General features: G+C 36.6%; 1 protein-coding gene across 3 annotated transcripts in view; it reads left to right on the top strand.

Annotated features, from left to right (window-relative positions):
• Positions 1-4,547: 4,547 nt before the first annotated feature.
• Positions 4,548-26,502, top strand: part of DENND4C (DENN domain containing 4C) — a gene marked incomplete at its 5' end in the record, with an annotated part of 47,521 nt that continues 25,566 nt past the window's right edge. For 2 of the 3 annotated variants that reach the window (XM_080362468.1, XM_080362467.1), the window contains 14 exons: positions 4,557-4,867; positions 10,662-10,914; positions 11,889-11,958; positions 13,229-13,398; positions 14,694-14,935; positions 15,775-15,841; positions 16,514-16,572; positions 17,637-17,781; positions 18,143-18,318; positions 21,591-21,691; positions 23,209-23,427; positions 24,392-24,537; positions 25,683-25,718; positions 25,960-26,090. In XM_080362468.1, the coding sequence (XP_080218594.1) occupies positions 4,557-4,867; positions 10,662-10,914; positions 11,889-11,958; positions 13,229-13,398; positions 14,694-14,935; positions 15,775-15,841; positions 16,514-16,572; positions 17,637-17,781; positions 18,143-18,318; positions 21,591-21,691; positions 23,209-23,427; positions 24,392-24,537; positions 25,683-25,718; positions 25,960-26,090 (2,126 nt within the window). Of the gene's footprint in view, positions 4,868-10,661; positions 10,915-11,888; positions 11,959-13,228; positions 13,399-14,693; positions 14,936-15,774; positions 15,842-16,513; positions 16,573-17,636; positions 17,782-18,142; positions 18,319-21,590; positions 21,692-23,208; positions 23,428-24,391; positions 24,538-25,682; positions 25,719-25,959; positions 26,091-26,502 lie in introns of all 3 variants that reach the window. The other variant, XM_080362469.1, reaches the window with a different exon arrangement.

The following is a 26,502-nucleotide window of genomic DNA, read 5'->3' as shown; positions in this document are numbered from 1 at the left end:
GATAGAACACTCTGAAAGAATTGTAAAATTACATCGTGGCTGTGAGAAAGGCTGTTGACTTTTAGGAAGATCAACCCTACATGGACTGTGGGAGAGGAGAATGCTTTGCCATGTTTCTGGCATTTAGTAGAGATAATAATGTATTTTTTTCACTCTTGCATATTTTTTAATGAACAGATGTCTTGACTTAAACGAGTCACACTAAGCCTTTAAGAGTTGTCCATGTGGGCTGCTTTTATTTTTCATCTACAAAGCTTATTACTTCCAGTAGGAATTCCTTTCAGAAAAGCATGGAGATTTTTAAAGTACATCTTTTATTCTGAAGACTTTTTTTTTTTCCTTTTTTTTAGGCTTTCATTTAAAAAATAGTTTTGGTCCTAAAGTGCTTATAGCAAATTTTGCTATTGTGGCCTATGAATGAATTGGAAATCTAACTTCACTTAAATAATTTCTCCTTAGCTATTATGGATCTATATGGATTTGGAGGTTTCATGGAAGTATCACAGTATGTTTGGGATTGGAAGGGACCTCTAAAGGTCATCTAGTCCAATCCCCCTGCTGGAGCAGGAACGCCTAGGTGAGGTCGCACAGGAACATGTCCAGGTGGGTTTTGAATGTCTCCAGAGAAGGAGACTCCACAGCCCCCCTGGGCAGCCTGTTCCAGTGTCTGTCACCCTCACTGAGAAGAAGTTTCTTCTCAAATATAAGTGGAACCTCTTGTGTTCCAGCTTGATCCCATTACCCCTTGTCCTATCATTGTCTGCAACCGAGAAGAGTCTGGCTCCGTCCTCGTGGCACTCACCCTTTATAGATTTATAAACATTAATAAGGTCACCCTTCAGTCTCCTCTTCTCCAAGCTAAAGAGGCCCAGCTCCCTCAGCCTTTCTTCATAAGGGAGGTTGAGTTTTCCTATTAGTCTTGTGATTTACAGAAACTTACTCATAGAAAACTGTCAGAGGACAGTATCTCTTGAAATTATGGTGGGGAAAAATTGCTGCAATAAAAGTTATGATAGAAGATCCTTCAGAAGAATTTTGGTTCCCTTCTCTATTAGGGAGAGCGGTGTGCATACTTATTCTTGTGTGAGGTGTCACAAAAATAGTGGAAATTGGCCATGGATTCATCTTGTTCCCTTGCAAGTCAGACGTTTATGTTTTCCTGCAGTTCACAGAGCAAAGTATCCTTGAAGTAACTGAACTCTGTTGTTTCCATTTGTTTTGGTGGTTATTTGCTAATTTGTAGTTTAGCATCTATTTACATTTGTAAAGCTATTGCATTAAAGAAGATAGCCATAGCTTGATTAAGCTTGATTCATTTAAGGTCTTTCCTGAGAGATCTTGTTGCTTTAAACATCTCTGAAATTGGAGAATAAGTTATTGAAGAGCTGAGTTTTAGTGCTTACTTGAAACCTTACTTTTCTTATCCTTGTGGAAAAGCAAGGGAACTGTTTTGAGTGACTTGGAACATTTTGAAAAACTCACTAGATGTTGTGCTGACATAAGAGGCTTGTGTGCCAAGTTTCTCAGCTGAATTGTCTGGTGACTCTGACTTTTGCCTGCCATATGTTACACGGAGTTTCTGTGAAGTAAAACATAGGCGCAGCTAAGAAAAAAACATAAAATCATGCTCCTTAGCAATCAATTGCTACAGTTTTATTGATCCCTGCTGGTAAAAATTTGGGAATGGCTACTCTTCATTTGCACTCTAACCTTCCAAATCTTAGTATTCCATTTTTCAGGTCCTTTTAAATTTTTGTCCCTCTGTTCACCCAAGAAACCTAAATCTTCACTTTAAAAAACATGCAAGGGTAACATTAGCTCAATTCCAGGAATTACAGCTGGGATTTAAAATACGAACTCTTGTGAGACTTCTGGCATTGTATGCTGTTGTTGTTACTGTTTTATATCCTGCTCTGTGTGCTTCAAGTAAATGTGGGTGAGGATTTTAATCCTGCATTGAGAGAACGTGATATTGAGCTGAGTGAACCTGTTGCACGTAATAAAAGGTTGGATCATTTAACAAAGGATTTTTGTTTGTTTGTTTGTTTTTTAAAAAAGAACTTATATGATGCCAACCGTTTTCCTATTTTTAGCAGCATGTTCAGTAATTTGGTTTCACATATGTCAGGTGCAACCAGTACTTTCCAGATTACAAGATATTCTATATGGGAGCACAGAGAAGTTGCTGTCTTTCTGCCTCTCTTTCTGCCTCTCTTTCTGCCTCTCTTTCTGCCTCTCTTTCTGCCTCTCTTTCTGCCTCTTCGTAATTCTGTGAACAAGTCCAAGCATCTAAGAGGCAGACTGAAATGTCTTAACACTTCACAGTTTAATGATTAATCTAGTGCCAGTCAGTGCTACTACTGAAAGAGGGGTACTGCTGCTGCTTTCATGCTGGCACAGTGAATGGTTGGAGAACTGCTTTGGTTGAAGACTCAACAGTCTCTGCCAGGTTCAGCCAAAGAAATTCCTTGTTCCAGTTCTTTACGTGGTTGCACAACCTATAGTCCTGGACAAAAGTGAAGGCAGGGATGAGCAGTGGCAGTATGGGGATGGACCTTGTAACAGAAGCACCAATGAGGTTAAGTTGTAGCCATTACCCCTGTATTTCATGCTGGCTTGGCTAACCTGTAAAGGGCTTTATCACTAATTTAATGTTGTTTGTAACAGTAAAAAGGGGAAACTGCTGCAGGTTCTCTAGTTGGAAGTGATTCAGAAGCTTCACAAGTAGCTATGACTTTGGAGTAATTTTCTTATTCTTCAGTAGACGTAGGTGCTGAATACCTGACAAATGGAATAAACCTTTTATCGTTCCTGTTGACACGGCATCCATATATTTAAGGTCTGAAAACTCAGTCATGTGAGTAGCTGTTCCATGGGCTTCCCCTTTTCAGGGGTGCCACACATGTCTGTGTTGTCCCAGGATCTCTGTTTATGGATTGCTCTACAAATGCTGTTAGCCAGAGTATTTAGAGAACACTGAAGTGAAGCTGTGAAAAGCGTAGTGGACAAATGTTGCAGAAAAGAGTATTTTAAGGGGTGTAGGTACTTTTATTTCAGGTTTGAAAGGATTTAATGAGTTGTCATTTCAGTGTTAGAAAGTACAAAATGGAGTTAGTTGGAGTATAGAAATATTACAATTTTTCATGAAGTAATTTCCCTTCCTTACTTTCATCTCGTGCTACAGTTCCTTGCACTATAGTGGTTAGTACCTTAGTTGCATAATCTTATGTTGAGATTTCTTGGTAAGCATGCAGGATGAGTAACTGATCTTTCCTTCAGCTGAGTACTCAGAACACTTTTGATAACAAGTTTTAGAAGTCTTGTAGAGTGTGAAGATGAAAAATGCCTTTTCAAGATAATTTTTATAAGAAAGAGCAGGATAAGAACAGGAAGAGAAACCAGGTTGCAGGGAACAGGATTATACCTTCTCTGCCAAACCACCTTTCTGTTAGCAGCAGAGACCAATGTTTTTGCAGTTATCAGTCTAGGACATTCTAAATACAATAAACTTTTCAGTTTTGGTGCATTTATTTTTCAGTAATATGCATGAACAACCACTCCATGGTAGGTGGGACCTTGGCAGCTGTGGCAGTCTTGTTTTCAAAGACGGATACCAGACTTGCATTCATGGTTAGCTTTCTAGATGGGATCCCTAGAAATCTGGTGATGGAAACGTGGGGATGTAAAATGTGGTTCCTAGATTCCCTGAAAGGCTGGAACAGTATTCAGGGTTATTGCTTGGCAGCCACTCCTTAAATGTTTCTGACTCAACCTTTAAATAGATAGTGTTTTCATGAGATCAGGTATTTGAAATTGTGCTTGTGATATTTGAGCATAGCCTATCAGCTAGTTTTAGTATTACAGAAACTTCTGCTTCACTGTTTTAGAATCATATGCTTAGTGAACATTGCTGGCACTGGGAGAACACTCTTAGCAGATCTGGAATGTGCAGCTGAGCAGTGATGTGTACTGCTTGATCAGCTGATGAAATGTGGGTTTGGATGTGTGATTTTTGTAATTGACTTCCAGATGTTACAGCTGCCAGCTGAATGTCTCAAGACTGCACTTTTAGGTCTGGATTATGAAACAAAATGGGTGAAATATGCACAAGATGAACTAGTGATTCTGTAGTCAAATTACTCCCTAACCAAAGGCAGAAAAATATAGATGCTTTTACTTAGGTGTACTTGCATTAATTTATAGGCTGTGAAGAGCTTGAATAGTGTGATAGCTAATGCCAGGCAATTTTCTGTGTAGGAGCTTTGAGTTCTTCTGCTCTTTATCTCACTTAAACTTCCTTCTGTTAAAACATGACTTTTACCATGCTAGAACTGAAATCCAATTACGAACAATACAAACTTTTTATGGAGCAGAAATCAAAGTTTGTTTTGGAGTTTGCTTAGAATTTCCATTAAATCTCTGTATAGGAATTCTTTTATTTGCAAAAATTTCTTTAAAGATTTTAAATCCTCATACTTGTTGAGGGAAGATATTTAGCTTGAAAGCAGTGTTTTATTTCTCTCTCTCTATTTTCCCTAGGAAGTACTAACATAACCATGATAGAAGACAAAGGTCCACGAGTGGCTGACTATTTTGTGGTGGCAGGGCTCACTGATACAGATACCGCAACCCTCTTGGACCAAGAAATAAGCCGACATGAAACAAAGTCAACTGGCCCAAAGGCTCCAATTACTGACATTGCTGTGATAATTAAATCAGCTGGTGAAACTGTCCCGGAGGGGTACACCTGTGTTGAAGCCACCCCTACAGCCCTTCAAGCCAACTTGAACTATGGAAGTCTAAAGAGTCCTGAACTTTTTCTTTGCTACAGGAGAGGCCGGGACAAACCACCTCTTACTGACATTGGGTAAGATTTCTATAACAATTCCGTTCATCCTTCAGTAATGATCAAATCTTACTCTTCATAGATGATGATGAAAACAGAAGTGATAAAACTTTCAAAACCACATTGTGTTTGAATCTATATTGCTTATGGTATTTATCCATGTAGTATTTTCTTTCTGAAATAAGTTGAAAAAAGTGTCAGTCTTCTAGTGAACATGTCATTCTAAAGTGAGTGATTATGTTTTGACTTCAAAAGATATGATATATATCTAGAGAGAGAGACCAAGCAAACAAAATATGAGAAACTAAGTTCTTTGCTGCAGTTCTATGAAAGGTGAGAGAATAGTACAAAATGAATTTATAGAGATGGTATAGTGCAAATCCAAAAATAAAACATGCTTAATCTGAAAGTGATGACTTCAGAAGACAAAAATTATTACTTTGTGGAATTCACTTTAATGCTTAAGGTAAAAGATATCACTTAAAAATGGTAGGATCCTGAAACAAAGATATTAAAATTATCCAGCCACATAGAATCTTATAGCCTGCCTTACTGTCAGATCAGACTATTTATGAGGTTGCTTACAAGTTCTGACATGATTGGTTGCAAACACTGTTTTACGTGGTCTCTTGGTAGCTCTAATCATGCTTCTGTTTAAAAAACTATGCTCTTTGATGTCTGAGGCACAAGTTCCTAAAGAGTTTTCATGGAATGGTCAGGGTTGGAAGGGACCTGTGGAGGTCATCTAGTCCAACCCACCTGCTGAACCAGGTTCACCCAGAGCAGATCACACAGGAATGTGTCCAGGCAGGTCTTGAATGTCTCCAGAGAAGGAGACTCCACAACCTCTCTGGGCAGCCTGTTCCAATGCTCTGGCACCCTCAAAGTAAAGAAGTTTTTCCTCATATTCAGACGGGACCTCCTGTGTTTCAGTCTGTGCCTATTGTCCTCCATCCTATCGTTGGGCACCAACTAAGTGTTTGAAGACCTTACATAGGGTCAATGCTTTAAGTTCAATGCTTAGTAAATGCGGGAGGCAAACCTGACAGGGAAGCTCTGAACTAGTTTTGTTACTTATAGGATACTGAGTTTAATGTAAGTATTCAGAATCAAGATCACAAAATCTCCCAAGATCTGAGGTGGCAAATATTATAGTCTGTGCTATTAGCATATTGAGGTAATACTCAATCTGTAATAACTCATGCAGTGCTACAGTATTGTCTAAATTGCACTATATAGCACTTCTAACTCTCTGGGTTGGATAAGGACATTGTAGAATTACTGAGAATGTAATGAGAAGGAGAAAATAGAGCGTGAGTGGAGAGAACTGTTACGATGATGGCAAAATAAGGAATATGTTTTTCTTCATTTATTTATCACATAAATAGTTAAGAGTAAAGTAAAAATATGCATCTATGTGTAAGCTATAATAAATTTAGTTATTTTCATGTATAAGTTCAAGCACATCAGGCACAATGCCTGCATATCCCACTTTCGACCTTCAGTTTGAGTGCCAACTGACAGGTAGAGTCCAGTCAGGAAGAAACTGGTAATGCAGTCATAGAATCATTTTGGTAGGGAGAGACCCTCAGGATCATCGAGTCCAACCATAACCTAACTCTAGCGCTAAACCATGTCCCTAAGGACATCGTCTAAACGCCTTTTAAACACCTCCAGGGATGATCTTAGTAATTAAATTAGTTACGTGGCAAGATCTCTGTGTGAAGGATTATAGTTCAAGTTGTGTAATTAACCTGGTACATTCCAATTTCACTTCATCTTCATAATTTAAACTGTGTTCTAATAATGTTCTGTGAAACCATGATTTTTAAAGTAGTCTTTTCTTATGTCTGTGACTGACACTGCAAGATGAGGTAACTGTTACAATGGGATTTGAGGGATTTGACGGTGTAAAATTGCAGTATGAAGTTATTCTTTGAATGATATGTCAAATTTCAGTAAGTTTTAGAAGGAAGAAATTATAGAGGGAGTGATTCATCAAACTAATTCCTAAACTGTTAATCTTTGGTGTGTGCCTTTGTGGAAGTGACTCTTACAGTACATGTTTATTTTTGTGTTTCCCACAACTTTAGAAAGGGAATACCTGATAAACAAAGAAGCAAGTAATTGGCTGGCTAAAGACCTCCTTAACAGAGACACCTTTTAGAACTATTGGTGGAAAACTGGTATTTGGCAACTAGTATTTATTCTATATTTTGTTTCACACAGATCTAGCTAGGATGTCACAGTTAACAAATTGTGGCAGGCTTTTCTCTCTGAGCAACGATGCATGTGAATGTTTTCCCCCTGCTGTTCCTGCTGTTTTGCAACTACATGCCAGAGATGGTTAGAGCAAGCTGCTTTTTTTTTTTCTTTCCTTTTTTTTTTTTGTGAATTTCAGTGTGTTCAAATGAAAGTGGAGTTTGAGCAAGAGATGCTTGTGCATTCTGAAGGTTAGTTTATGTTGTTGTCTCCTCTTTTAATTAAAGAACCCTTAAGTCAGCTGACATGCTAAGTGGACTTAGTAGGTGGAGGAAGAGTATATCCCTCGAAAGTGCCAAATCCAAATTCTTCTGTCAAGGTTGTTGATAAATATATACAGTCAAGTTATCTTCTAGTCTGAGCATTCAGATAATTCTTGATAAACATTTGTGTGTGTGCATTTCTTTCTGGCCTATTTTTATGGAAACTAGTTAACAAATGCTGTTTGGAGGAAGAGGGGAAATGGTGCACTGTACGGATTCTCTGCCACTGCTCTTGTGTTCTGTATTTCCGGACCTTCCATTCTGTTTCACTCCTATTTTTCCTTCTTAAGCTGAAGATTCTGTAAGATGCTGGAGTGATGTCCTGCTGCAGGCCCTCACTTGCAAATAGTTAAGCCATGTGCTGTGCTCCTGGATGTTGCATTTGCCGTGGCTGTTCGGAGTCAGAAGCATAAAGGTTTGATCATAGGACAAGAGATCTCCAAAGTCCTTTTCCTGTGTAGCTGTAAAATGTAGTATTTTAAGTGTATATGTCTATAGATAATTCACCTACTAGACATTCTGTTGCTTTCCTGCCCAATATTTTTGCTGATATTCCAGAAACAGGCAAGAACTGATATTTGAGATTTGTTTTGGTTTAGGTGCAGTGAGACTGTGAAAAAAGATCTTACCTCTCTTTGTTTTGCACTTGAGTTAGGAGTAGGCACTTGTTTCTTAAATGGAAGAAGACCTGACAGGAAAATGCTTTTTAAGTGTAAATGGTTTTACAATTCTTAGTGCTTACTGTAGAGAAGACCAAGGAAAGAACATCAGGCTTCGTGTCTGAAGCGGAGGTTCTTGTATGACTAATGGAAAGGTTAGGTAACTTGTGTAAATAAAGAAGTACTGCTGTTGTTTGTTGGGTTTTTGTGTGTATGAGGGTTTTTTTGTTTTGGTTTGGTTTGTTTTTTTTGAGGTGGGTGTTTGCTTTGTTTTATTTTTTTTAATTAGTATGGGAAGCTTTAGTTTGGTTAGAGGTTCTGTGCGCAGGACCACCTCATTCAACATACCTGGTTTCTGAAAATACCTGCAGTAGTATCAGTTGAACAAATGTTTTTCTTTGCTAGAGATGCATTTCAAAAATGAAAGTGAACTCAAATTTAAAGAAGTGTAACACAAACTGGAAGATGTTCTCAACAGCCAGCATCTTCCACTGTTCCTTAAGTCCAACCACTGTGAGAGCTGCAGCTGAGTGTTTGGAACAGCTTAGGATGGTGAAACTAATCATTTGTCTGTTTAGACAAATAATAATAGTTGTGCCAGTAGAAATAAAAGATAAGTCAATCTTTTTCCCTCAGCTTGACCCAACACTTCTCCTCTGACCCTCTTACTGCCTAGTATATTTATTTTAGTTCCTTTATTATTCAATGCTTGCATTCTGGCTTCCCTTAAATGAGAAAGGAGGAGTTATTACAAAGAGTTATTTTGTGTTAGGACTGTAAGAGGTTGAACCTAGAGGAGAAATCAAGCTGGAGAGGAGATCCACACAATGCAGTTTGCAACAGTCTGCCTATTTTGAAATGGTTTTCCAGAAGCAGAGTTTTCTGTGCTTTAAGATTATTGTATTTATCTTTTCTAAACTGTGTTACCTGAAGTGTTGAAGTATACCTTTAAATCAGTAAAACTGATTGTGACAGGACTTACATGTAAAATGTGAAACAGCCTCACAAAGACAGATTTCTATTTTTTTTTGGTCTTCCTTAGGAAGTAAGAATGTAACATCTAGAGGGAACTGTAGGTTACATTTTGCTTGAAATGAAACTTTACTGAAATTGAGAGAATAAGGTAGCAAATAAGATGTACTTGAATTGGAGGCCAAGTATAAGCTCATAGAAGCAGGAAACAAGTCTTATCCTGATCAGGATAATAATTAATCAAAGACAGACACTGGGAAGTTGAGACAAGTAGGAGTAAACATGTTGTCTCAGAGAAGGCTTTGCATATATCAGGTGTCATGTTAAGTATTTCATGCATCACTTCTAAATCTTTTCATCAGAATTATTAAAATAATTGCCTGAGCAATCCATGGTGTGGTGGTTTTCTTCTGTTTCCTTGTTTTCTTGAATTCAATACTATGCACAAGGTCAGGAAATGGTGTGGTTTTATAATACTTCTGCTGGTAAATAGCACGTTGAGATGAGAGTCACTTTCATTTTCTTTTTGCTTTTAATAGGAGGTGACCCTGCTGTTACAGTCTTGAACTCTGGTCAGCCCCTTACCTCTTAGATGTATTTGCACAACTGAGAAATTCTTCAGTCTTTAAGTATCTTTCTAAGAATACTTGTAAACTTATTAAATTGAACTGTGGGAATTGTCTGATTAATATGGTTTCCCTTCTCTAAAGCTGCCAGCTGGCAAATGTTTTTTGAATAACTTTAAATTCCTGGATTTAGAATACATGAAGTTGAAACTGAAATTGAACTGAAACTTCCATTGGAGATGGCTTTGTTAATCTGCTTTTCTGTTTAATGTAAGACAGCGATGTGAAAAGTTAATGTAAACTCTTTATGCACAATGAAGCTGGCCTGAGGGCTGCTGCCATTGTAGTTGCTGGTAGGTTGGTTGGCTGTGGTGGTGGTTGTTGTGGTTGGTTGGTTTTTAACTTTATGAGACAAGTAACCCAGTAAAAAGGGTGCAATACATGTACTTTGAGAGATTATTAGTTTAGAAGTAATTTGAATAGCATGTACCTTCTGTCTACATAGCTTGAACCAGTAAACCAGTAGGCAGTAGATTAAAAGTAATGTTGCAACTTGGAAATACTGGTATTAGACTGGTTTTGAACATGAGATTACATGTTGTTTTAAATGTAGCAAAAGTGTGATGCTTTACAAATGTAACCATTATTGAAGTCAAGAAAATTGTCCTCCATGAAATAGCTGAATAAATTTATTTGACAGGCTGGTAGCTACATAAATATACTCCCAGTTCGTGTGATTTCTTTGCTTTATTAAAGTATTCTAGGACTGTATGTCCTCCATACTACAACAAGATAGACATTTATTCTGTGGAATCAGAATAAACAGTAATATTTGCATATTCCAGTTTAAAGATGGACAGTAGTATTTGAGTAATTTTTAAGTTCCCAGAGAGATTTCATGTAATATTTAAATATTTCTGAATTGTTTCTTTGCCTCAGATTGTGTATGCTGAAAGACAATATACAAAATACACATTAGAACATTGCAATGATGACATAGGGTGCTAACAGATGGACAGCTTCTGTGAATTTGTCCAAGTAATTTCTCATATATTTAAATGAGTGTAATATTTTGTTTCCTTCCTTTCCACAGAGTTCTATATGAAGGGAAGGAGCGCATCATTTCAGGCTGTGAAGTGATTCAAGCCACTCCTTATGGTCGTTGTGCTAATGTTAACAACAGTTCAGCTTCTTCCCAACGGATCTTTATCACGTACCGAAGGGCTCCTCCAATACGACCTCAAAATTCATTGGCAGTGACAGATATCTGTGTTATTGTTACCAGCAAAGGAGAAACCCCTCCTCATACATTCTGCAAAGTTGATAAGAATTTAAATTGTGGTATGGTGAGTAATTAAAAGCTTGAGTGTCTTTTTTTTTTTTTTAAATTTAATTTAATTTAATTTTTTAAACTCAACAAACAAACCTGAAGGTAAAGGAGTATCTCTCTGAACTCTTAGCACTGTTTTAGTTCTGTTGTGTCACTGCATCATGATTCTTTCATTCTATGTACCATCTGAGAGGCTTCAGTTTTGTAGGTTTTGTTGCTCCGATTTCCTTTGTGTTAGGAATTACTTCATCCTGATTACTCACTTCTTCAGTTTGCATATTCATGTCCAGGTACTATTTAGGAGTAATGCAGTGGACTTGTTTTTTTCCCTTTCTTCTTTAGGTGATGCTGACACTTGGGATGAATCACAAACACTTTTTACTTAGTTATTAATAATGCTTATGTTACTAAGATGTATAAGAATGATAATTAGTGCTTATAGTTTCTTCATGTACTTTTTTTTTTCAGTGTGCTTTTATTTAGTCTGTTTTGCATTTAGTTTACCCAGGCTGAAAGAAGTGATTATTTTTTTTTTCAAATGGTAGAGAGTACTTAGACAAACTGCAAAAAACACTATGTAAATAACAAATTTATGGAAGTACAATAAAAGGTTCAAGTGATGGTGTTTAGAATTTCACTTCCACTGATGAGTTCCTATAAAAGTATAATTTTAAATAACCAAGTAAATGTGAAGCTGCAAATTATTTGCTTCACTTTGCCCTGTTGTTCTGTTGTGGTAAGTTAAAGAGTAGTGTGGTGGTACGATTATTTTATGTAAATCCTGTAATCTCAAAAAATGTGAGAAGGGTGAATTCTTGATTTAACGGTTTATATGCAGTCAGCAGCCAGCCAGTCATTTTATTCTGTAATTCTTTTTATGTAAATGTCTGCTTTGTTTTTAAGTGGGGGTATGTTAAAAAGCTTACACTTGATTTCTCTGCTGTCTGTTGTCATCTTTTCTGGTTCTAAGATGAAACTTTTGTCTTCCAGTGGGGTTCCAGTGTATACCTTTGTTACAAGAAGTCTGTGCCACCTACGAACTCTTTAGCATATAAAGCTGGTAAGTAATCTTAGAAGCAGACTGTCTAAACATGCTAACAGAAGGATTCATGTGCTTTTTTGAAATCAGATGATAATTTTAAAACCTTGAGTGCTGTTTGTCAGAATTCTGTTCCTAGAGCATGTCAGTTGAAAGCAACTCCGATAATGTCTTTTTTGCTCCCCTCACTTTTTCCCAGGGAAAAACAAAGCATTAATAGGAATAGCATTGTTCTGTATTAATATAGTTCTTATCATGACAGGTTTGGTAGCTTAGGAGCTTTAGCAGAAAGCTTAGTAAGCATTTCAGATGCAACAAAAGACTTCGTATTTCTTGTATTGGTGATGATGGAGAAGGAGTAATTAAAAATTCCATTCAACATTACTCATATTTCTTTTTATGTCTCACAGCTAATGTAACATTTTTCATTTAATTTGAAAGTTAAATGTGTTTTTTGCCTTCAGCTCCACAACTACTCACTTGTTTCTTATTAGAGGAGAGTAAAAAATATTCTGAAAAGACAAGAAGTCTTGTCTTTTAAGTCTGGCTTTTATAAGTTTTTTAATGCATGGCTACAAATTATTATTCTTTTTTTCTGTAGAAGTCAAAAAGAACTTTCAGGAGAGTTTGTACTGAGCATTAAGTGCACCAAATTCCTTTGAAAGGAATTTGGTAGTAAACTACCAAATAGAAGTGGAAAGCATAGATGGTGAAGTCAGTGTAATATAATATAAGCTAGATGAACAGCAATAGCAAACCAATGCTTGTGTGCCTGTTTGTTACCAACAAGAATTAGACATATTTCTGAAAACTGAATAAACTATTTGTTTAAATTCAACATATTGACTGATTAGCAGAAAATGTGAACAGTCTGCTAGTTCTTCCTATTTTCAGTGGAGGTATTAGTGCTGTTTGTACAGTAGATACATTATCTCTTCATAGGAACTTCTTTGTAATAAAATACATTCCAATGGCACATTTAAAAAGCACACGTAATTCCCAATTGGTTTAAAGTTAAAATCTTCACTAATTAGTTTTCACTATGTACAGTTTTTTGAGCAGTTGCCAAAAGGGAGTGCTTCAATATCCATGTGCAATTTTTAAGTGTTTGTTACTTGGGTGGCTTAGTCTTACTGTCAAATGAGAGACTTTCGTCTTCTGCAGATGTTATCTTTGGTTATAAAGTCCAGATAACCAACAGACTTTGCTGTATGTTGTGGAAAATACGTTGCCTACCTTATTTAGGACTCACAGGGAATATGTGCTTACTTTTCCTTCTCCTGTTCTGAAGGCTTAATTTTCAGGTATCCTCAAGAGAACTATGAGTCATTCCCACTGTCAGAATCTGTACCTCTCTTCTGCCTTCCTATGGGAGCTACTATTGAGTGCTGGGATCCCCAAACCAAATATCCACTACCAGTTTTCTCAACATTTGTCCTGACCTGCTCTTCTGCAGAAAAGGTGTGTCTCCACTCTGTGACTAGTTTTTTAATTTTAGTTCAAATGGGTGCTATGAAGATAAATAGTCATTGTTTCTTCTGTATTTGAGAAATACTACAAAATAAATTGTTTAATGCTTGCCTTATAAAATTGTATTTCTTAAGCCTTCACGTAAGACAGAAGTGAATGAAGACAGGGAATGGCTGGAAGAGCATGTGCTGTTTAGTCCTGTGTAAGCTGAACCAGACACTTAACAAAACCAAAATTAGTGGCGCTCTGTTTCAAGTAGGAAGTTTCTAGGAATGGAAATGTAGCCTACATGTTGAAGAGGTGTTCACTTAACTACATGTGTTAGTAATGCTTAAGTTGTTATGGTTTTCCTATGATTACCTTAAAAGCCACTTCTGTGTGAATTTGTGAATTGAGCTCTGTAGGTATCCCTGTATATGAATAGGAAAATAGTTACCAGAAAACAGCAGGGCAGGCGAAGAACAGTATGTGCTGAGAGGTAGCATGTGAAAGGCTCTAAAGAACTGATGAGCTCCTGAGACCTGTGATGCTGTTGAATTCACATGAAGTGATAGCTTTAGAGCACCAGCCATCTGTGGAACCTGTACAAAGGCTGTCAGCACACATGGGCACAAAAAATGTGTTGTGTGACAGCCCACGTGTGAGAAGGCAGTGTCTGCAGTACACAGACAACAATGGCAGGGTTATAGGTACACCTGATGAAGCAAAGGAGCCTTGTTTGGGGTTGGTCTCCGAGCAGTTGCTTTAATTGCCAGCTGTGTCTGTGTATGAACTGTGTGAGGGAATGATTGTAATGTATGATTAGCTCTCTGTGACTAATAAACAGCAGTTTGGCTCTGTTAGTGATGAACTTCCACTTCCACTCTGCCTCAGTCCCCTATCAGGGAAATTTATATACTTCTGCATTTCCAAACGGCAACAAAAAATCTTTCTCCAATATATTAATGCTTCTTTTGCATGGGGGAATGCAGTGGCTGCCAGTATTTTTCTCGGAGACATTGTATACTGTGGTATCGATCTTTCCCTGTCCTCATTTTGGTAAGCTTGCCAGAATAATTAAGTTATTTATGAAACTGACAAATAGGAAAGGAATATTAGAAAAGGTCAGTAGCTGTTTAGCTTGATAAAATGAGTGAAGTCAAAGCTAAAACAATTGTATTGTTCAGTGTGGTAATGATAGGCGAATTTACTGAACACAAGCATTTCATGAGAGTTGTTTTTCAGTCCTGTTAAAGTTTTTCTGTTTTTCTCCTGGGTCTGCTCAGCTGTTTTTCTTCATCTTTTAGGTTTATGGTGCTGCTATTCAGTTTTATGAGCCTTATCCCCGGGAGCTGCTAACAGAAAAACAACAATTGAAGCTGGGTCTCCTGACAGCTGTGGAGAGGAAAGTGGTTACTTCCAAGTCCATCAATTCCAACAAATGCATCTGCCTTCTCTCACACTGGCCTTTCTTTGAAGCATTTAGAAAATTTCTTATGTTCATCTACAAACTTTCTGTCTCTGGACCTCATCCTCTTCCCATTGAAAAGTAAGTAAAACGTTTTTCAAGTTAAAGCAGGAAGGTGGCTGTATCTGCTGAGGAAGTCCTGTGATTTATGCATGTCACACTTACTTAGTTGATATATTTGTTCCATTCTCTTGCTTGCACTATGTAGCTTATGTTGTGCTGATAGAAATTATTGCGCCTTCTGTTTAATAGTAATGGTTCTTGTAGTGCCAGGAAAGTGAACTGGATTTTACTGTGGCTTTTCTGTTAGAATATGTCAAGCCTGTTTACCTTTCTCTTAGCTACGTCAAACAGAAAATGTCTGAGCTATGAGATCAATGCTAATGTTTGCAGTCCTGCATTTTAGGTTAATAGAGTAAGCTCAAGGACTCTGCATTAGCAATGAATATCTGTGTCTCTTTCCAAGCACTGCAACTAATGCAGATTTTGTGCATGTGTTTGAACTCTGTAGGGGATGCTTTTCATGGTCATAAACATTTGCTGGAATATGATCTTACCTTCAAAACTGTATTAGACCTCTGGCAGTGCCATATATAGTTTCTCTTAGCTTCATTGGAAACTCTGTAGAATGGGGTTAGCCTGCCTGGGATTTTAAATGTTTAGCCTAAATACCAGTGTGTTCTTATCTTTTACATACATATCTGAAGCTGCCAGTATTATTCACACATGAAATATGAGTGAATGGAGCTTCTTAGTTTCAGTTTGCATAAATAGGCTCTTAAACTTATCAAAACAGTAAATAAATCTTAACAGCCTTTCTAAAACATGATACCATAGTGATTCTAAAATGTGATTAACATTGTTTTCAGTCCCTGATTAGTCTCCAGTGTTGGTTTTCCAACATCTTGCCTTTTTTTCAGGCACATATCCCATTTTATGCACAATATACCTTTCCCTTCACCACAAAGGCCAAGAATTCTTGTGCAGGTAAGCAAAACATTTTCTTCCATTTTTAGTTAGAATAAAGACAAACCCTCTTTCTTGGTTTTCAAAGCCTGGTTTCTTCCTTTAGGCTTGTTACTCAGCTTTGAATCCTCCTATGCTGGAAGGGAAAGGGGAGAAGATCGATGGGTTGGCCTTCTCTTTTATTGATATAAACCTGTAGTAATGTAGCAAAGGAAACTATGTCAGACTTCAGGTTGTACGGATGGCAGCAGCGTCCTGCTTCTAACTTGGGAAATTTCTGCCATGTATTGCCCTTTTATTTTATAGGCACCATTTGCATTCCCTCAGTGGAGGGGTTGTTTGTTTTCTGTCTTTATCTCACTTGTCTGACCACTACAGTGGGTGAAACGTTGTTCCCCTGGCGCACTGTGTCTTGTGCTTCTCTGTTTAATCACCCAGCAGCAGTTATATGTTCAACATTGAGTCACAGTCAATTTCCTGTAACTTCTGAAGATCGCTTCAGTGACTATGACAAGCCGTGTTGGCCTGGTGCGCAAGTCCCAGAGGTTCTCTGATTCACGTCTCTTGCATGACATCTTAACTCTGTCTGTCAGGCAGTTCATTAGACTATGGATATACATTTATATTGGAATATGATACTGTATTAACTTTGTAGTTGTCCGTATCAATCACATGCTACTTTATGTGTTTCAGCTTTCTGCCCACGATGCGTTAATATTGTCTCAGCCAGTTTCTACACCATTGCCATTAAGGTATCATTGTTACTACTTTAAATGTATGCTACTTAAAAAATTCAGAGGCAAATAGGAATGAGTCATAGAAGGAAGCCAAACATTACTGCAATATTGTTAGATATTGTAAACAGAAAGCTCAATATGCATTTATAATATTATACAGTGTTGTCTTTTTGACATAGACCTGTCCTTTGTGGAAGAATAATGTCACTATTTATCCTGAAATACAGATGAATTGCCAAATTATCATAGGGACTATGAAGAAAGAAGAAGCAGGCTGTGAGGAAGAAAATATGTGTATTTAAGTATCTTATATTTTCAGAACCTGCGTAGTAAGCAAAGTTTTTTTTAATTAGCTTAAATAGACTGTATGTTTTCTGTATGTAAGAATCCTGTGTTTAATCACACGTCTTACACAGCTTCTTAAGTAAAAAATTGCATCCAGCCACCAAACTGCAAAGGAACATGTAAGCACTTTTCTAAGGACAGATTTTACAGCCTGTGCCCTTATAAATGTCTTTACAATACCTAAGTGTGTACAATCCAAAGAAATGAAATGGAGTCAAACCTGTAGAAACTAAAGGCAGGTTGCTATCAGAATGATGGATTGGTTTTACTTGACTCGTATTAGAATTTGATGCTGTGGTTCTAAGATGAAATGGATATTCTCGTTCATTGTTTTTGCCTGAGGTAACCCATCATATAAACCACTGGTTTATACTGTGCTTGGATTAGTTGTTAACTAGTTAGATCTGGTTTGCTGTTACAAAGACAATATGCCTGTGCATATATGAGAGTGAGCACCATAAACAACACAAACTCAACAGTACCATGGTATAGCATGTGTTTCTTTAGCAATGGAAGTTATATTTAGCTTTCTTTGTGGCAGTGCAACTCTCTTATTGAGATGATAGCTATTAGATAGATACATAGATATTTGATGTGTGGTAACACCACTCAACTAGTTGGTCATAAACAGTTGTCTGAAATCTGATAGTGGTGAATTTTATTTTTTTTTTTTTAATTTTTGTTTTAATCCTTTAACATTCTTACTCTCTTCTCCCTTCCCACCTGCCCCTTAGTGGAGCGAACTTTAGCACTCTGCTCATGAATCTTGGACCGGAAAACTGTGCCACTCTGTTACTCTTTGTATTACTAGAAGGCAAGATCCTCCTCCATTCTCTTAGACCAGCTGTGTTGACAGGAGTTGCTGAAGCTGTAGCGGCTGTAAGTACAAAGTGTTCTGTATAGCAGTGAGAGAAATCAGTTCAAAGTCCACAGTTGTTATAAGGCTTTTTTAAGTTAAAATGATTGATGCACTAAGTTATCATTTTTCCCAGCAATATGATTTAGTTAGAGTGCCCTAGTGTGTCTCATTGTTATAACTATTGTAATTATCAACACTTTTGCATAGATAACTAAGAGATGTGCTGAAAATAAGTGGTCAGACTTGAAGATTCTTTTCTGACAGCGTTACAAGGCTTTTAGCAATTTCGTTTCAACTTGCTGCATTTAACTTCTTGGTTTTTATTGTACAGTATCTGTTGTCTTGTTTTAATGCATTGATTTCATTTAATTTTTCCTTCAGATGATATTTCCATTTCAGTGGCAGTGTCCATATATCCCCCTATGTCCTTTGTCTCTGGCCACCGTACTCAGTGCACCTCTTCCATTTATTGTTGGAGTTGATTCACGATACTTTGATCTGTACGATCCACCACAGGATATTGTGTGCATTGACTTAGACACAAACATGGTGTACATGTAAGTTCTATGGAGTTTTTACATTTATCTGTAGATGGAGAGATTGCTGAAATGCTCAGGAGATAAAACTATTAAACACTCGTTGATCCAGTATGGTTCGTTTCTCTGTTCTTTTTCTCATTTCTAAAGTTTCATAGCAAATTAAAACTTAATAAGTCAACACTTGGTGCTGCCTATAAAAATGTGACACATATGTAGCTATAAATTTAGTAACAAAGTGGAAATGTGTTCCAGTTTGGTTTTCCACTTGAGTACAGCTTATTAGGAAAATGGGACAAAAGCTAGAAAGGACAAAGAAGAGTTGTTCCGGATTTTTCTTCTGCCCCACCATTTCTTACATATTCACCTTGACCTATCAGTTTTGAATTTGGTCTGCCTGTGTTCGGTAACTGTTGTTACATGAACATGAGCGCTTCAGGACCCTTCATGACAGCTTTTGATGCTGCCTTGCATTAGGAACATGTGGTGTTAATAAACAAATTTTTCTTGTTACAATCATCGAATTTTTGGTGAGATCAATCAAGCAAAATTTGGTGTCTTGACTACATTCAATCTAAAATATTTTCACTTAATTATTATGTTTTTAATATTTTTTTCTTAAATTAAAAGTGTTGCATAGTTTCTTTACATCTTCTTGAGGAGAGTCTAATCCAGTATAACTCTTCTGTTTTTCTGTAATATATCTAAATGAGAGTACCAATAACTGGATTGAAAATTCAGTTGCTTCAGGTGTTTAGTTCTGGAACTTTGAGTTACCTTTCCATTTTAAATTAACTAGATCATAAATAGAAAAGGGCATCTAAGCTAGTTCAAGATGAAGGTGAACCTCAGTAGGTAAAGCACACAACTTTTCCCTGTGAAAATATAGTTGTACTTCACCTCATGTCACTTTTTAACTCCTGACTTTTGTATTTACTAACGAGCTAATTAATTAGTCATTTGAATGCTTTCTTGATTTTCATTTTATCAGAAGGAACAATATTCATTGCTGTACTGGAGCAAGTGTTTACGTTACTGAAATGCTTAGTTTCATTAGCAGCATCAAAGGAAATAGTAAACAATATATCAGTTTATGTTTTCTTGTTGTTTGGTTTTTCTCCTTCACTTAGGTTCCCATTAAAAACCCTGCAAAAAGCTTTTTCATCACTGTATATCAAAGTGTTATGTCACCAAAAGGGTAATTATAATAGGTGTTGTAGAAAAAGAATATATTGAAGAAACTCAAGGAAGATAACTTGTTTATATGAAAATATTTGCAGTGAAAAAATACCTGAATGTTTTTGTCCATAAGTAAAATGGAAGTTGAAGACTGGGTTGCAGAAAAGATAGAAACAGAGGATTTAGCAGTGTTATAAGGATGTCAGAATTCTGTTGGGATAACTACTAAAAGGACTAAGTATCCACGTTACTTGGGTTGGTTACTGAACTAAAAATCTACCAGTGTCTGACCTCTTACGAGACACTCAACTGAAAAGGTTTTTTTCACCTTTTTACTCTCTTATAAGTCCAATTCTCTTTCAATAGTCAACCAATCTTTTTATTTTCTTGCTGCCCATTACACATATATCTCATCTGTACTACTTATTTGGCTTCCAGAGTAATTTGACGTCTGTAATATTTGGCTTAAGTAAATATGAGATGCTGGTATGTGCATTATAGGACTTTTTTGACCTGGAAATGAGTTGGTCTGTTTTGTTTGTTTTTTTTAGTTTTGAAGAGGTGTAAGGGAAGCCAAATCTCCATAAAGCGCTCTGTGTTGAAAAGCATATGGAATTCTAAAATACTACATTGTTAGTAAAGATTAGTGATCCATTTTATTTCATCCATGTCTGTTTCTGGCCCTCTTTATTTATGTGGCCATGCTGCCTTATGTGGTTTTTTGTTTGTTTGTTTTATAAAAGCTAACAGCACTGTTGCTAACTTTGAAAGACTGCATAGTAGAAGAATAACATTTGAAAAATTCAGTATTTTCTAGTGCATCAGTCTGTCTGTCTAATGTCTTTTTAAAGCAAGTTTGCCGCTATCTTCTGTGTGATAGACTGAAGCCTTATTTACTGCCAAAAAATACTGAAGGCCTTTTATTCATTCAGCATCTTCCTTAATGACTTTTTTGGGACCTTTTCAACTATTGCTGTGAAAGTAACATTGAAAGCTGGTTAAGGAAAGTAGCCTCTTTAGGGCAAAGATTTGTTTGTTTTATGTTTTATAGCAGGATTTTTTTCCTTGCATTTTTGGAACAGTACCATTTGTATTGTTTATAGGCATGTCATTATATTGGGGAAAACATGGGCAAAGACATTCATAAGTGTGCATTTTTTTCTTTAACTCCTGAAACTTTGGCTTCCTTCCTAAGATAGTCTTGTGTCAATGCCAGTTGAGCAAATAATTATTGATCAAACATTTCACTGATGCAAAGAGCAAAGCAAGCAGTGACAGCATCAGCTTGGATAGTAATAACTGATTAGTTCTTTGTGGCCACGAGGTCTGTTGTACTCCCTGTTACCGCAATTCTCTCCCACCTCCTGCCTTCCAGAAAGCAGATGGAGTAGGGGCTCTCAGGATTGACTCCCTACTCTCTCTCTTTTTATGTCCAACTGCTTAAACAAGGTCTGGCATTGTACCCATTGTCCTTCTAACAAAGGTGAGCATCCCTTTAGGCCCATTTATCCCACTGCTTAACCAACCATGTAATTTTCAGACGGTGAACTAAATTCCCAGTCTCCCCAGTCCCTGCTAGCCTGTGGCTGAAGCTGGAGCTGGCTTGCCATGGACATGTTGCAGTCTGCCATATGACCATGAAGCTACCAGACTGGTCTTCCAGCATTTTGCAGTCACAAGTTGATGTTCTGTTCCAAACTGCATTTATGTGTAGCAGTAGCAGTATGGCAGGTAGTATAAACTTTGCATAGTGATCACACACAGATTAGCGTGTTTAAATTATATTAGCAAGACAGATCAAAATTCTGAAAGGGAAATCAGCTAAGTCAAACTTCAACTAAAATGTCTAAATGCAGGCCTTTCTTACAGACCGGAGAAAACTTGTAACTCAATTAATACTGTTCTGTAACTGAGGAAATGAAATACTGAGTTTTGTCACTCCCATTTTTTTAAATTTTTGGCAAGCAGGGACAGTAACAAGATTTCTTTTCAAAATAATTTCAGTTGTTTTGGTTACTATGTTCTGAAAATGAAGCAACTTAGGGCTGTGGAAACTATTATTTTCTATATGGTCTGTATTTTATACATAATTTTTTCTCTCCCCTATCTTTTAGATCAGATGATAAGAAGAGCACCAACTGGAAGCAGTTTCCTAAGAAGCCATGTAAAAGTCTGCTTAGCACCTTAAAGAAACTGCACCCTCAGCTGGCAGCAGGTGAAATATATAAAATAAGATGGGAAGGGGTAAGAACAGAAACTAAATAAAGCAGGGGAAGTAAATATTCGAAGAAAACTACTAAATTTCCTGATACGCACCTACAAGTCTTAAATTATAATTAATACATAAATGTAAGGACTTCCTTCTATCATATGGGGTGTGAATTATTATTTTAGAATTTTATTTTCTTCACTGTGACTTGTTAAAATTGGAGCTTTTTAAAAAGGCTTTACTCATGATTAAGTTATATTTAAACAAATATTCAGCTAAAACACATTTGGATCTCGACCTAAAACACTATTCACAGTTCTGATGCAAAATAATAAAGGAAATAGGGATAGGAGTAAAATAATATTAAATATCTCAGGTCTAGTGCAGATACTGCTGAGTATCTCAGGTCTAGTGCAGATACTGCTGAGTATCTCAGGTAGGGCCTTTTCTACAAAAATAATCAAGTAGCTAAATTTTGACAAAGTATTTAATCAAAATAAAAAGAAAAGCTGATGATCTTCAGCCTAATGGCTTGGATAGATAAGAACGAATTTGGAGCTGACCTAACAGTTTTCAGGTATCACTTTTTTCTGACTGTAGGGACGCTCCTTAAGTTGTTTCAGGGTATGTTAGGTTGCATCATTATGGAGAAGGAGACAATGATAGCCTCATAGGTATACGAGGTATACAAAGTTTGTAAATTGCGGAAATAGAAAAATGCATTGAGTAAGAGCTGGCTGGCTTTGCCTTAGTTTTCTAGTTTTTTGGTTTTGTTTTTCACACAGCCATTACTTCGTCTGTTAGAAAACCTCAGCTTTTCTTTCGGTTTTATCAGCAGGCTCTGTCGTGCAGTCTACTGAATATGGAACTCCTTCCTAATACTAACTTGGGCACAACCAGTGGTCTTTTTTAGACAGATGTTTTTTCTGTTTTGGCAATATTACAACAGATATGTTATAATGTTTATTTATATCTATATATAAATATTTGTATTACTATAACTGGTATTTTTGTTATAATAAAAAGTATGGAACTACAATTTTCAGCAGTACCTGCTATTGTTTTAAGAGGGCAAGAGTAAAAACTCGGCATGTCATCTACTTGTTTCTGCCCTCTGGTGCACTAAAATGTTAAAATTTTGATTAGAAAAATAGTTTTAGGCCCTTTCTTGATGTGCAGTCTTCAGAACAGGGAAAACATGGTCCTTTGTGTTTGTGTCTATATATTGCTGAAAGACTACATTGAGTTGGGTATGTGCTAACGTTAATTCAATTGAGATCCTCCTCATTGTTTCATTTCTCAGTGGCCCAGATGAGTTAGAAAAACATGTAATCAACTCTTGAGGTAACTTGCCTTTTTATGGGCCAGACCAATTGGAAAGTAATCACAAGATTTTTAGTATTGGTCACTTTGAATATGGCCAAGTAGAAAAAAGAAAAAATCCATCTTCATCACCTTGCAAAAGTTACCTTTTTGAATGCACTGAATTTTAATACAGGATAATATGTGTTGTTCATTGTTAGTTCATAGGAAGACTCAAGAAGGCTCTGCAGTGGAGATGACTCCTATTGAGGCAGACTTCTCCTGGCAGAAGAAGATGACAGAACTCGAGATGGAGATCCAGGAAGCTTTTCTCCGTTTCATGGCATCTATTTTAAAGGGTTACAGAACATTCCTCAAGCCAATCACACAGGCACCTTCAAATAAAGCAACTGCTGCTGATTCCTTGTTTGATCATCAAGGTGAGGCTGAGGCAAACCAGCTGCTGATAGCATTGGCAGTGTTACAACTTTAGGGTTGAGGAGCTGCTTAACTTTACAAGGTCAAAGTTCCCCTTGGTTACACAACTCTTGGCAATATTTAAAATTGCAAATGTATAAAGTTAAACTATTCAAAGTTGATTAGAACATGGATATAGGCACATAGAACTGCAATTTTGCAATAGCTCTGGTAGTAGAAAAGCTGCTTGTCAGTAGCGTGGTGCCCTCTCTGAGTGCCGTATTCCATAGAGGCAGCTTTTGGGAATGAAAGAATAGTGCTCAGTTTGTAGAGAGCAAAAAGTGCCGGAAGCCCAGTAATGAAGAAAAGTAATGCTCTTGATATTAATGGGAAAGTAAGAAAGAATGGGACAGAGATCATAAACATAACAAAACAGGAGTCAGCAAAGGTCATCTTATTTTCCTCATCACCTTAACTTTTCAGATCTGTTCCTGAGTTGGATGCTGGATAAAATGCCACAGGTGTTTTGTTTTGTGTGTAGTCATGGTGTTTTGGGGTTGCTTATTTATTTAATTATTAAAAAAAAAAAAATTACCAAAGGTTGGATTTGAGAAGAGATTTTTAGCCAAAGGTTTGGAAAATATTAAATATTTTCAGGCCCATCACCTTTTAGGCTAATGTAATTTTTATTTTAATATTGCTATAGCTGTTAGATACTTCTTGCACAAAAAGTCGATAAACAGAGTGAGCAGATTACATGGGGGTGGTTGCTTGCCAGCTACTAGTAAGTATGGCGAAAGAAAAATATTTTTTTAAAAGCTGTTATTTTAGTCTTCCAAATGGAAGTAGTGGTGAGTAGTTGATTTTACTGATACAGCAAATACTTTCTATATTAGCACTTGAAATATGTTGTGTTGACAGTTCATGTGTTAATTTCTTACAGAACTCATGACTGGTATTTAGTTATATATTCCTTTTTATAACCAGGATTTTTAAAAAGCAGAGACCGCGCCTATACCAAGTTCTACACACATCTCACTAAAACACAGATATTCAGCCGCTTTATTGAAGAGTGCAGTTTTGTGAGTGACAAGGATACTGGCTTGGCATTTTTTGATGACTGCATAGAAAAGGTAAAAAACATGTAGCAATACTATTAAATTATATGCTTCTGTTCATTTTGTGTTATTGTCCTGGTTTTTAGTTGTAAGGGTAGATACCTTCTTCAGCAAATGTTTTGAAGGACTGGAATTCTTGGTGGTTATTGCTGAGTCATTTTCTTCCTTCGTCTTCTTGCATGGTCATAATTTTCTGTGTTGATGCAGGAAACTTTCGTTAAAGCCTTGTAGGATGTCAAGCTACAAGATAATGTGAGAAATACCAGTAGCTTACACTTTAGCACAATGCCATCCATGTCTTCCCTTTAAATGTTAATCACCTTCCCTCTAATGTGGAATTACCTACCAGTGGTCATCTGCATTGTTGCTCTTTTTCACACAATTTAAACTTAAACCACAAAAACATGCCTAGTGATCCATTTGTGGTCGAGACTGATTTATGTAGATAAGGTCTCCTTTCATTGCCAGAAAGATTGCTGTAACCTGTTATTGTTTTCTGAAACAAAGTCACTTCAGCATGGTTCTGGTCTATATGGCTTAGGGAGTTCATAGCTTCATCTGTAAAATGCCAAGTTCTCAATATAAAAATTAGGAGCTAAAGAATTGTATGTATTTTTTTTAAGGTGTGTATATATGTGATTCTTCCTGGACAGAACCTTCATTTTAATACCAAGTTTTTATAGAATAAGTCTTTGATTCAATATTTGTTCTGATCAAATTAACAGTTGTTAACAGACCACAAAATAAGTGTTTAAAAGTTTCTTTGTTTTTATTTTTCTTCCTGCTGAGTATGGGGTATGCATCTAGAGTATACTTTAATATTTTCAATAATTTTATTCTATTGCAGGTTGTTAATATGTTGCATACTTAAATTGTCATACTGAAAATATCTACAGAACAGCAGTTTATTTCAATTAAACTAAATGAAAGCACTTTGATAGATTTAGTGTTTTGTATTTAGTAGATAATGTCAATGGATTGACAGCATGCTGATTACTACATTTTCTTACTTTCAGCAAAAGAAGTATTTGAAAAAGAGAGTACTTCTACAATCATATAAGAATTTAGTGTTTCTTATTTAATATTTCAGTAAATTACACAGCTTTGATAGAATTATTTAGGATATTTTTGAGAAGAAACTCTTTTTTCTCTTTCCACAGCTGTTTCCAGATAAAGGAACAGAAAAAGGAGAGAAGGTACTTTGTCCTTCAAAATGTTTAGAGATACCTGACCATGAAATAAAAATGGAAAGATGAAGCTGTGGTCTTGATATTTGCATAATTATAACACATATAATTTATTTCATATGTTATACATGTAAATAAAATACAGTATATATTAAATATATTTTTACGTATACTAACATAATTAATGTTTAAAAGGATATTTTATCCCAAAGCCAAACTCTGTACCTAAGAAAGCTAACTCTGTTTTCAGGTTGATGTAGATTCCGTTGAAGATGCACGGTTGATTGAGCTTGATGAGTCACAAAAAAGTGAACACACAGTGTTCATAATGCCACCAGAACCGCCCAGTGATGACGGGCAGGAGCGAGTGCCAAAGTACAGGTACGTACAAGTTAAACAACCACATGTAGTGAAACTAGAATGCTTACGATGTTAAGCAGGGCAGGTGTTCCACCTTGGTGCAAGACTTGCTTTAATATAATGTTCAGAAGAAGCTTTAGAAAGATGTGAACTGCCTGGATTATGGTAAGTTTCTGAAGCTCAAGTAGTCAGTGTGCGTGTTTGAAGGCATGTGGATTTTGGTTTCAATTTTTCAGTAACTTCTTGCCAACTTTATAGTAATACTTTTCTACGTGTATTCTTCCTATTTGAGCCATTTTTGTGTATTTTGTAGCAACTGCAATGCACTTTGTTTCACAGTGGGAATGACAGGGGTGGGTAATGGATATGCCCAGTACTATTGATCTGCAGCTGATGAACCAAAAGAAGTAAACCCCCACTCCACTTTTCAGAT

This window comes from Nesoenas mayeri, assembly GCF_963082525.1.
Source record: "Nesoenas mayeri genome assembly, chromosome: Z".
NCBI lineage: Eukaryota > Metazoa > Chordata > Aves > Columbiformes > Columbidae > Nesoenas > Nesoenas mayeri.
Note: the sequence above shows the minus strand (reverse complement) of the source record. Positions and strands in the feature narration are given on the sequence as shown.